We start from the raw sequence: 12,828 nt of genomic DNA on the forward strand, positions 1-12,828 counted from the left end.
TTGCAGAGAAACCAGTGCATTTCACCTCCCTCTCCGAGGGGCCAAAGCTGGTTGGAGAGCCCTCCGTCACGACCGGCTGGCCTCCGGTGCTTCCCTACCAAGTTTCAAGGGATCTGATCCGAACCTCTCCACACACTGAGCCTCACATGTTTCAGTATAATCCTCCAGGTGAGAGAGGTTCAATCAGGTTTGCATTGTGGTGGTGGTGTTAAATTTGTATACTATCATGTACTGGCTGAATGCATATACTGCCCTTCATCCCTAGATCTCAGGGCAGTTCACACCACAAAAATACAAGATAAAAAAAAAAAAGATGTCAAAAAAACAAGAACAAAAACCAGTAACCTCCTTCCACAGAACATTTAAAAGGGTTATTTCTGTGATCCAAGGATCACAGGACACATTACAGTATAAAAACATGAACATATTTAACATAATAACAAACAAAATAATAACACACACACCCCGCACACACATGCAGTTTAAAAGTCATAGATTATCTAGTTAGCCGAAGGCCTGGGAGAAGAGGAATGTTTTTTGCCTGACACCTAAAGGTATATAATGAAGGGAACAAGCGAGCCTCCCTGGGGAGAGCATTTCACAAGCAGCGAGCCACCACAGAAAAGGCTTGTTCTCGTGTTGTCATCCTCCAGACCTCTTGCAGAGGAGGAACACAAAGAAGAGCCTCAGGTGTTGGTTCATATGGGGAGAGGGGCCCTTGAGGTCCTTGCACTCTGAAGTGGGCTTGCTTTGCTGGTGTGAACAACCTGATGCGGGTAGCAGTTGCCACCATGAGCACCTTTGGAAAGCAGTTTTCATCATCTGTTGCTTATGAGCTTCCCATGAGAGACATTCTGTCCCACCGTTCTTGGAAACTCAGCACTGGTAGGCATGAGGCCCCATGGCGGCAGCACTAGAAACATGGGAAGCTGCCTTGTACCAAGTCAGACCATTAATCTGTCTAGTACAGTATTGTCTACAATGACCCTCACTGCAGTTGCCCCTTGTGGGGATCAAACCTGCAACCATGGCGTTATCAGCACCACACTCTAACCAGCTGAGCTAGTCTCATCACACACAGAGACACCACACACACACACACACACACACACACAACTGGAAGCTTGAATCGACCAGTGAAGCAGTCTTTCTTAAAAAATAAAAATTCAAAATTATAAATACCTTTTGCTTTTTTCCTTAACTTTTTATTTATTTATTTTTGTATGCAGGTCACTCAATCTCCTTAAATATGCATGAAGGTTCTCGGCCGGGCTTCCAGAGATTGTCCGCCATCTCCAACCCTCCCCCTCTCATCTCTACCAAGCATCCTTCTGTTCTTGAAAGGCCCCTTGGCTCTATTTCCCAGGTAAAGGCTCAGGGGTCGGGGCATGTGGAAGACATTCCTTTTGCTAGGCAGGTCCTTTCATGGCAGCTCTGATCTTTATAGATTCTCCCAGACAAAGAGTATCAGCAAGGGAGGGGTAGTGGTGTAGGAGACTCTAAGCGTCATCTGTGTATGTACAGCACCTTGCAGAACTTCATAGGCAAAAATTAGTCAGGTCCCTGCCCCCAAGCAGCTTCCGGTCTGAAACGACAGTGAGGAAAGCAACAGGGATGGGAAGGAGGAAGGAGGCTGGCGTCAATCTGGACAGGCATTGTTGCCATGTATTTAAAACCTTGGTTGCACTTAGGAATACGGATTAAAAGTATAAGTGGGGGCGGGGAGAGGTTCCCCCCACATTGTGCTTCCCAGACCAACAGTTTTCCATGAGCTTCCTTCAGGAGGTCTACAGTGTGTCTGTCAATTTGTGACTGAAACAAGAAGCGGTGCATCCATTGCGTTAAACATTCTCATTGATCTTTAATTGTGTGTTTTCTACTTCTTTTATTGTTTAGATTACATTTTATTGTATTGCAGTTTGAATCCTGCAGAATGCAATAACATTTCTCGCTTTTTCCAGGCAGAGGTCTGTGCTTTTAATGCTCCATGTTCAAGCGTTTTTATTCTGTTTCGGGTTTTTTGCACCAAGGGTTCCCCGCAAAAACCCACTCTTTAAAGCTGAATCGGAACAAACATCAATTTGGGCTTTCCGTGGTTGTTTGCTCCAAATGAGCTTTAAAGAGCAGGTTTTAATGGGAAAAACTCCAGAGCAAAAAAACGCTCATTGACCTGTAGCTTTGTATTGTGGACCATGCCTGCAAAGAGTGAAGGAAATGTAAGTGTTAATAAGCCCTAAATGGTCCACCAAAACCCATAACAAATTTTCAGGTGACTGTGGGAAAATGTTTGTGCAAATAGTAGTATAAGCTAAAGGCTGCCCAGAGTGTTTCACGTGGTTGGCAGTCCTTTATCAAGCTTTATCTTTGCCCTCAACCCTTGTCCCATCAGTCCTCCATTGCCTCTATACAGAACCTAGCACCCTCTTGCCATGAATGAAATATCAAACTGCAGCAGTAATGACTGCAGAGCTACTTTGCTACTTGCACCTGTGGCTCTTGTTCCCCTGTAACAACACTCTTTGATGTGCCTTTCAGGGGGTGCCTATCCAGCTCCACACTCCATTCAGCTCTGAGCATGCAAAAGTCCCCATTGGCTCCATCGGCATGGGCCTTCCTCTGACTGTGGACCCCAAGAAGCTGGGTAAGATGTAATAACATTCTCCATTCTGTTGGACTGCAAGGGTGGGGCATGCAGATGTTGGCACCAGAGCCACAGCTGGCATGTGGAAGAGAGACTTCAAAGTTAATGAGTATTGAGAAAATAGGGCAGGAAGCAGCCTGACAGCTGCCCCCACCCCCCCCCATCCACTCCTGTTCTGGCACTGTAACATGGCTGCATGGTATGTTAATGTTTTTTAGTGCCTTTCCCTGGAGTGAAGCAGGAGCAGCTCTCTCCTCGGAGCCAGGCGGGCCAACCAGAAAGCTTGGTCGTGCAGACATCGCAGGAGAACTCCGTCCTTCGGGGTGAGGCAGTGGCACTATGCCGCCTGAGGTTCTTATTCCCTGGGGCAGGGGGTCACTTGCAACGCCCCTCTCTGAAGCTGCCATGTACAGTCTTGAGAGTTGCATCCCAGCATTTTTGATGGCGTTGCACAGGATTCTTGGAAACATAGGAGGCTGCCTTATACTGAATCAGAACACCATCATCATCATCATCATCATCATTTGTATATCGCCTTTCATCCAAAGATCCCAGAGTGGTTCACAACATAAAAATAAAGAATGAAACCCAGCAGCTCTCCAGGATTTCAGGCCAGAGCCTTGCCCTGCCCTGGTCTGCCTGGAGATGCTGGGGATTGAACTGGGGACCTTCTGCATGCAAAGCAGATAGATACTTCACCACTGAGCTGCAGTCCTTCCCACTGTTTCTTCAGTGTCCTTGAAAACCTTGCTGCTCCAAGGAGCTGTTTGCATGACTTACACAGCCGGGCTGACATTGTTTTTGTCTGGCATACTGGACCACCAGGAGAACAGCAGCCTTGCCTGCATGCATCTGAAGAGTTCAAATAGGGAAACGTCCATAGCTAAGTTGTTTCTTCCTAAATGTCACCTCTAACCTCCTAAGTGTCCAGAAGTGCCCTAGAAACTGGCAATTGTTAAAAGCAGGGGTGGGGCTGGGGGATCTCAGGCTTGGGAGCCAGTTGCAGCTCTCCAGGCCTCTGTACTCTCCTGGCCACCCCCCTCACTGCTTCTGCTTCATTCCCCTGAGTGTATTTGCCTGTCTGGAATGGGCCCTTGAAGTCTTGGTTGCCTGAACGGGAGAGCAGAGAAGGGTGTGTAGAAACCAGAAATTTATGCTCATTTCCATGCCCCTTTTTACTTTTGGCCACACCCACTGCTGGCATGTGGCCCTCGGGAGGTTGACCAGGTGCTGATGCGGTCCTTGGAACTGGAGAAAGCCCCCCCCCTCCGTTTAAAAGCACCCCCCTATCAGTGCCTTCCTTTGCAGTGCCTGGCCTTCCTCCAGGCTCGCAGCATTTTTGACGTTGTTGTATCCTGCAGGGACGTCCCTGGGCTCGTTGTCGGGAGGCAGCATCACGAAAGGCACCCCAAGCCCACGGCCACCATCGGACTCTCCCATCACGTATCGAGGATCCATCACACACGTAGGTCTCTTCTCTGCTTCCAGGATTCAGTGAAAATTGGGTTGGAACTTCCTCAGTAGGCAAGCTTCCCTGAGAAATGGGTTGGCCACATTCCCCTGCCATGTGTGGGCACCAGGGAGGCCTGGGTGTGTACTTGAGTGCATTTCTCAATTTGTGCAGAGAGGCTGTGGAGCCCAAGGGGCCTAGGTGAGGACTGAACAACACATGGGAGTTCGCTGACTGATGTAAAACCGTAAAATTCTAGAGTTGGAAGTGACCCCGAGGGTCATCTAGTCCAACCCAATGTGAAAAGGTTAGAAAAACCTGATAGAACAAAGTGCTTTACCACCAAGGCATCAGCCTTGCTGAAGGGCACAGGACAGGGAGGTGGGTGTGTCAAGAGGAGCATCTCACAATCGTTCTAACATTTAACTTTGTGCACTCTTGCCTCATAAGCTTAGGAGCAATACTTTCTTGGGTGGAAACACTGCTTCTCTCGTGCCTTCAGATGGTAAATGCATCCATTTGCGGCTAAAACCAGATGCTTGGATTAGGCATAGGATGAAGTTCCATTATTTTGAGCGTCTTCATGAAAAGGAATGCTAGCAGGTTGTGTCCTAAGTAGGACTGGCTCAAACTACAGTCTTGTTATAAACTGCCCCGTGAACTTCTTTTGTTGGGTGGCATGTAAATGACTAAAATAAATAAATCTCTCCCACCTTTCTCCATGCGAAATACCCAAGGCAGATTACAACTCAATAAAATAATTTATTACAGTTTTTATTACATAATTTTTACTAGCAACATTGGTACAGTATTCTAGGAATTGCTATTCCTTGGAAGTGCATGTGTAAATATATTTTTTCCCATGTTGCAATTATAAACCTCACAGTGACTTACTGAAGTGGACCTGGGTCTTCTTTTTATTATTGCTTATAAAGTTTTATTTATGTTCTGGAGAGGTACAAATTGAGCAGCACAAATGATAACCAGTTACTTGTACCAGGCTCTGCCCTCCCTCTCTGATTTATTGAAATACTGACATTCTGAATTGGCACAGAAAGAGAACAATGTGTGTAACAGGCCCCCACCTCTTCCCGGGTCCACCCCTGCCTTGTTAGCATGAGAAGTAGACTAGGCTCTGTGAGGAAATGCAAAAAGAATGAGGTGGGCAATGAGCCATTCTTTTACGCTCTCTGGCTTCGGTCTGCCGCTAATGTGGGTAAGGCTTGGCGGCTTCTAAAACCCCTCTCCCCAAATCAGTGTATCATTTAGTAGGCAAGGGAAACAGAGTGGGCTGCCAAATGGATTGGGTCTTCTTCCAGGCGTTGTCCCTCAGACACACACACACACACACACACACACACCATAGAGTTCCGACTCCCATCCGTCATCTCCAGCAGCAGAATCCCTGCCAAGTGGGTGATCACTTTGGGCTGCTGAGTTATTTCTTTATCTGGAAACCGAGCAGAGAATCCGTTTCCCTTAGAGATTTTTCGCTGGCTGGTGTTCAGATCTATAAAGCTGCTTTATAAACACTCCGGATTGCTCTGCCCTCACTTTGAGCTCCTTATCTGGGAAGGATAAATAAGACCGCTAGAGGACCTGTCCCTGGGAGATCCAGAACTGCACTCGCTCCGCCTCCTCAAACCAGGTGCCCCTCGGCTCTTCTGATGTGCTTGCTAGCATGGGTGGAAGCTGCTGCCCAAAACAAGCGGAGGGCGGTTGGGGAAGACGGCATAGACTAATAATGATGGTTGAGGTTGGCTTCCTTTTAATCTAGTTCTGGTTTTAAAAAATACTGAAAACTGCACGTCAGCTCAAAACTATGGCAGTTGAAGTGCTTTAGCCCCTTAATCATTCACACCTACCGGTTCTTAAATTGCCAATGTCACACCCCAGCCATTAAGATTTGCATTCAGGTTTAAATCCTATTGATCATATCTTACTTCCCCAAACTCAATGGACTGACCAAGGATGGAGGATTTCTGTCCCATGTAGAACAACTCTGCCTTTGCAGGACTGGGGGGGGGGGGAATCTGGGGCTCAGAACTGATCCTTTGATGGATGCTTAGACGTCACTTGCAAGGTGCTGACATTCACAATGCTGGTTTGGGCTAAACACACTCAGCTGGCTCCCTGCCTTGAGGCAGTCTTCAACAGTTCTGCTCAGCTTGGGATGCCTGCCAGTCCGCTCTCTGTCTCTTTCTGTAATTCTCTCCCTCTCTTGGCAGCCCCCCCCCAATTATCTTTCTCCCTGCTGCTTCAGCTGCTGAAAAGGGGGGGGGAGTAGCAAATTATTGTGTGTCCCAAGTTGGAGTTGAAGGTGGTTGCTAATCTTTTCTACAGCACTTAATGCAACAGAATTCCTTCACTGAACATTTTCTGTGATTATTTTGCTTGCACATGTGTATTTTGTTGGGTGAAATGAAGCCCCCATTGTGCTTCTGTTAAGAGCTGGATCATGATATTCTTGATTGCTCTTCAGTTGTCCTTTCTGGTTCTGTGTCTTGAGTCCTGGGCATTGTTCATCTCTTTCCCATCTCCATTCCTTTAAAGACAAACATGTTCTCCAAGCAGTCATCCCTGTAGCTCACCAATCCGCTCACCAACAGCAACCAAACTGCTGCCCTTGAAAGGTTCACAGGCAGGATGTGAAGCTGATATCTGTCTTCCTGTATCAAGGAGGGGTAGGATTAAAATACACGGCCTAGCTGATGCCCTCCCCCCCAAGCAAATGCCACTTATACATAAGATTGCATTCTGGTACTCTTCACTTATCTAGATTTGATGCCTGAAGAGGGCAAGGTGTGATCTCAAATCTGTGTCTGGGATTGTGAAAAGGGAAGCAAGGGGTGTCTTTGTAGAATGTCCTTCCTTCTGCAACAACCACAAGTAGCTTTAGAAAACTTTGAGCCATAAGATTCAACCCTGTTTTTACAAGGTTGTGTAGGACCAGAACTCAGTGGTAGAGCACATTCTTTGCATGCCCCATGGCCCAGATTTTACTCTCAGCAACTCAGACAAAAGGCTCTCAGGCACCCAGACTGGGAAGGTGGCTGCAGCTGATGAGATTTGTAGTCCAAAGTATCTGGATGGCACCAGGTTGAGAATGACTGGAGGAGATAGGCCAATCACCTGTCTTAGCACACAGCAGATTCCTCTTTTAAGAGGCATTTGCTTCCACACATTCAATTGTGTGTCCCAACTATGACTAATGGAAGCTGATTTTTGAAATGCACAAAGGCATAAATCCTCACTGGTCCCTTTCTACAATACAGAGGTTCAGCGTCAGTGCAGGGAGAAGAACGAATTCAAAGAAACCTGGAAAGTTTGTATTTGAAGAGGTGCACAAAATTCTGCCAGGGAAAACTGATAGGGCTGGAAAGAGGCGAGGTGTGGGGGTGTTTGCATCCATTTCAGCTTCACATACAAAAAGTCTGTCATGCCAGGTATCATGCTTGCACCACCTTCTTGAATTGTGGTGCCTGTCATTTCCATCTTCCTCTCACCTCATCTCTTCCCAGCAACCTAAGATGAAACACTTAACCTCCCCCCCCCCGGTCCTGCACAAAACTCAGGCCACAGTTATTGTGCCCATCAATAATTAAGCTGTACATTTCTATTGGTTGTGACAGCAAGTGACATTGCAGGATGGAGTTTGCTTGTCTTTCTCCCCTTTGTCCAGCTTGTCTGTTAGAACAGTGTGTTCACCTGTGTGTGTGTGTGTGTGTGTGTGCGTGTGCGTGCGTACACACACACGTATACACACACATATTCCCACTCTGCTTCTGCCTTAATTATTTATGACACTGTTAAATATGGATCTTGGTCTCTTTCCAAGGGTACCCCAGCCGAAGTGCTGTACAAAGGAACCATTACCAGGATAATCGGAGAAGACAGCCCCAGCAGAGCGGAGAAAGTGAGAGAGGACGCCTTGCCCAAAGGACACGTCATTTACGAGGGGAAGAAGGGACATGTCCTGACCTACGATGGTGAGTCAAAATTCCCCAATGCTCTCCGGCACCACTTGTGAGAGAAGGCTTTGAATGAGGGAGCCATGAAAATGAGGCAGGATATGTTATATAGGAGTGGCAAGGGGGTTAGAAGTAATATCAGCCCAGCTCAGACATAACACTAAAGTGTGCTTGAGTTTCTTGCTCAAACCCTCCCTTCTCCCTCAACTAGTGCTATAAGAGGTGATTGGGAGTTTTTGCTTCCAGTTAAAACTATAACGTTGGTTTGTCGGTATATCTGGCAAAGACAAACTGTGGCTATTTTAAAGTATTGTTTATTCAAACAAGCCAAGATCAAACCATGGTTTCCAGTCCCAACTTATTTCAATACACCATGGTTTAGAGACTAACCACATTTCCCAGTTCAGACATATCAACAAACTGTATTTCATTTAAACCAGGGCAAGATTGTTTCCAATCTGCTCATAAGGCTCTTGCTGTGGTTTAGTGTTATGTCTGAATGTGGTTTTTTTGGAGAACCTATTGACATACCCATCACAGAGAAGCACCTTCCAAGCACGGGAAAGAAACCTTTGAGGCCTAGTGTGCCTACATGGCTTTGTTTTCAGAAAGCTTAGCGGTCATTTGAGCATGGGCATTTCCTGCCTCTTTCCTCTTTGACTGTATTTTGAAGCAGACCACAAAGGAGCCCAGCAGGTCAGAAGCAGCAGAGGGAATTAATCAAACCTCACCTAGCAGGCTGCAGGTGGGCCATGGGAACGTCTCCTGCCCACTTGTTTCTCATACTTCCATTAAACTGCAAAAGGTAGAGAGAACGGTCCTGTGGTAACCAGGCATAGCAGGACTGCCTGCTTCCATATAAACCTGCTGACAGGCCTTGTAAGGTCATGCCTATTGGAAGTCATTTGCAAGAGCCAGAGGCAAGTATAGTTCTGGCCAGAGTGAAGCCAGGGCAGTGAACCAATATCTGGCAGGTTAGGCTGAGATGGTGGGCTGCTTCTTGATTTGCCCCAGTTGGCAGAATACTCGATGAATGGGATAAGACTTGCAGGCCATATTTTGGGCCCAACAGTGTGAGTGCTAGGGCTGCAGAATATGCATATTGGCAATGGTGTGTGGTGTCAAATGCCTTGCCTGCCCTGGCAGCATGGCAAGATGCAACTGTGATTTCATGAATATCTATTTTAACGGACTGCATCACTTTTTGTGCTGCGCAGAGTTGAGAGGTAAGAGCCAGGTCCTAATCTGTGTTGCCCCATATGCCCTTCTTGCCCCATATGCCCTTCTGCATCTCGCTCACAAATCAGCAGCTGCACCATGCCTATAGTGGCTGGGGAAACCCAGCCAGATGGGCAGGGTATAAATAATAAATTATTATTATTATAGGTTACACATTACTCCGAATGGATGGCTTCCTTTCCCAGTAACATTTTTTCCATCTGCCTCCTTTTGTCCTTGCTACGGAGCTAAAGTCAGGCCATGTGAAGAGCACTGCTATGTTGGCTGCCAAAGGCGAAGGATCTGCTTTTAGGCCTTTGCTCTGGGCTCGTATCCTCACCTGGAGAAGAAGATTGTCAAGGGGCCTAAAGCTTAGCTTTTCTGCTGTGGACTTCATGCACGTGGGTTGGTGCAGGGGTGGGAGTGTTGATCTGGCCACTGTCACCCCAGCTGTACTTTGGGATTCCTAGCAAAGTCTGTGCGGCATTTCCTGCAAGGTGGCACCATTGTTTGTGTGTGTACTTAAAACTACTAATCCAGGGGTGGTGACCCTTTCTGATCCCACAAGCCACATTCTCTTTGGGGCAGCCTTCTGAGAGCTACATACCACTGGTGGGCAGAGCCAGAGGGAAAAGCGGGCAGATGTTAATAATAATAATAATAATAATAATAATAATAATAATAATAATAATAATAATTTTATTTATACCACGCCCTTCCCAGTCAAGACCGGGCTCAGGGCGGCTAACAACAAAAATATCAAAACAAGCATAAAAGAAACAATTCAATTAAAATACAGATTAAATACAATGTTAAAATTCAATTTTAAAATGGGAATCTACAAGTGGAACCTCATTTAAATACCTATAGGATAAAACCTTAGGGGAGGGTAACACCGGGGTCAGACTGAGTCATTCCAAAGGCCAAGCGGAACAGCTCTGCCTTGCAGGCCCTACGAAAAGATGACAACTCCCGCTGGGCCCTAGTCTCCTGAGAGAGAGCGTTCCACCAGGTCGGGGCTAGTACTAAGAAGGCCCTGGTCCTGGTCAAGGCCAGTCTAACCACCTTGTGACTCGGGATCTCCAGTATGTTATTATTTGTGGACCTTAATGTCCTCTGCGGGGCATACCGGGAGAGGCGGTCCCGCAGGTACGAGGGTCCTAAGCCACATAAGGCTTTAAAGGTCAAAACCAGCACCGGGAGCTGTACTCCACCGGGAGCCAGTGCAGCTGGTAAAGCACTGGATGAATGTGATCCCACAGCGAGGACCCCGTAAGGAGTCTTGCCGCGGCATTCTGCACCCGCTGGAGTTTCTGGGTCAGTTTCAAGGGCAGCCCCGCGAAGAGCGAGTTACAATAATCAAGCCTAGAGGTGACCATCGCTGTGGCCAGGTCAGGCTGAGAAAGGTAGGGGACCAACTGCTTAATGTGGCAGAGATGGAAAAATGCCACCTTGGATGTGGTTGCAACCTGCGCTTCCATGGAAAGGGAGGCATCCAAGGTTACACCCAAGCTCTTGACAGAAGGGGCTGACACTAATTGAGCCCCAGCGAAAGATGGAAGTTGGCCCTCCCACCCCATGTCATCCCAACCCAACCAGAGGACCTCTGTCTTCGAAGGATGTAGCTTCAGCCGACTCCCACGTAGCCATCCAGCCACAGCTTCCAAGCACTTGGTCAATGTGTCGGGGCCGAGGCAGGACGGCCATCCATCAACAGATAAATCTGGGTGTCATCAGCATATTGATGACAACCCAGCCCCAAACTCCGGACAATCTGGGCGGAGGAGCGCATGAAGATATTGAAAAGCATCGGGGAAAGGATTGCACCTTGCGGGACTCCATACACCAAGGAGTGCCGCGGTGACAACCCCCTCCCTAGCGCCACCCTCTGTCCCCGACCTGACATGTTAACCAAAATGTTAACCTTTGTACAGTGGTCTGGTGGTTTCTACGCTCTCTCGCAAACCACTCCATGTCCTCTAGCCAGGCAAGCAGGAATCATTTTTAGAGGTCACTGATACATTCCAACCAGGCACAAACACTCAGGTGTGTGAGGCAGAGCCAGTGAGGGGGCATGGCCTTGGGAGAGCCCCAATAAGAGAGGCTTGGGGGCCACATTTGGCCCTACGGTCTGAGATTCCCCAACCCTGTACTAAGCCCTGGATTGATTTTCCAGTCATTGGTCTAAAAAGAAAGAAGAAAGTGCTGTCTGCTCTGTGTCCCACTCATCTGTGATCACAAGCTGGCGGGCAATTGTTGGAAGGCAGGCAAAGCCTTGGTGGTGGTGCCACCAGAGGCTACTCGGTTGGCACTGACTCTTGTCAGGGCCTTTTCAGGGGCAGCCCTGGCAAGGTGCATCTGTCTACCTCGTTTCTGGCCCTGGCAAACCTGAGGTCACTGTTTTTATGTTTAAAAACTTTTTTTTAAAAAAATTGACAATTATATATGTGCTTGTTATTCTGGGTTCCTTTGGGGCAGAAGGGCAGGATACAGGATAAATAAATAATAAAATGAATAATAGCAGCTGCTCTTTCCAGGAACAGTCTGTGATTTAAAGCTCTGTGTCTGAGCACTTTTTTCTGTTTCTTCTTTTGCTCCAGAGCTTTCCCTGCAAAAACCAACTCTTTAAAGCTGAATCAGAGCAAACAGTTATCCACAGAGAACCCAAATTGACGTTTGCTCTGATTCAACTTTGAGTGGGATTTCGTGGAGAAAGCTCAGGCAAACAGCCGAAACCCAACCCACCACGACTCAGACACGGAGCCTGGAAAGAGCAGGGCAAAGTAAGTGTGGATAAGCGTTTAAAGTATGCCTCACCCTCAGATTCACCAATCCCTCTTTTCAGGGAAATTCTTGGCAGTGGATGTATAAGACAGCTTCTCTTCCTCTTACTTTCCTGCCTTTTAACTTTCCCCCAACCAGATAGCAAGTGTTGAACAAAATACTTGGCCAAGAGTTACCCCAAAATCGCTTGGCAGAGTCAGTTTAGGCATCTTTCCTGGTGGGTGGTTTTTGCTGAAACAAGGGTGAGTAACACCAGCCTGTTGGGCCACACGGACACTGGCTCTTCAGAGGAAGAAAATCTCAATTGGATTTTAAAAAAGAAATACATTGAAATCTGAAAGTCCTCTTTGGAATTTTAGCAAAGTCTGTAAGGACGGAAGTGTCAAATCGAGAAAGGGAGAAGCTTAAAAATAAATAAATCTGTGATTGAGTTCTGGTGGACAGGAAGGGGGGAGCACTGTCAACACATTGATGCCACAGTGATACTTGCCAAGAAAAGAGCTCTAATGAGGCAAAAGCTTACAGCGTATGTAAGCTGAATTGCAGAAGATTGGTTATTCTTATTGCTAATAGCTCTTCTGTGGGGAATGGAAATGTTTACAAAATCCTTTTCTTTCTCTTTTTGCCCCCCTTTCCCATAAACACGCTCAGGAGCAGAGGGAGAAAAGAGGAGCACAGATGTTTGTTGATGACAGGATGCAGGAATGCACATACACACCCCGCGATTTTCAAAACTCAGCTCCTTTTAAACTCTGATTGCATGA

At 47.2% G+C, this 12,828-nt stretch overlaps 1 protein-coding gene across 16 annotated transcripts in view; it reads left to right on the forward strand.

Moving 5' to 3' along the window:
- NCOR2 (nuclear receptor corepressor 2) overlaps positions 1-12,828 on the forward strand; it is a 355,605-nt gene that overhangs the window by 302,376 nt on the left and 40,401 nt on the right. For all 16 annotated transcript variants that reach the window (XM_060269894.1, XM_060269902.1, XM_060269904.1 and 13 more), the window contains 6 exons: positions 7-168; positions 1,230-1,366; positions 2,536-2,641; positions 2,860-2,964; positions 4,003-4,106; positions 7,930-8,080. In XM_060269894.1, the coding sequence (XP_060125877.1) occupies positions 7-168; positions 1,230-1,366; positions 2,536-2,641; positions 2,860-2,964; positions 4,003-4,106; positions 7,930-8,080 (765 nt within the window). The remainder of the gene's footprint in view (positions 1-6; positions 169-1,229; positions 1,367-2,535; positions 2,642-2,859; positions 2,965-4,002; positions 4,107-7,929; positions 8,081-12,828) is intronic.

Source organism: Zootoca vivipara, chromosome 17, assembly GCF_963506605.1.
Source record: "Zootoca vivipara chromosome 17, rZooViv1.1, whole genome shotgun sequence".
Classification (NCBI taxonomy): domain Eukaryota; kingdom Metazoa; phylum Chordata; class Lepidosauria; order Squamata; family Lacertidae; genus Zootoca; species Zootoca vivipara.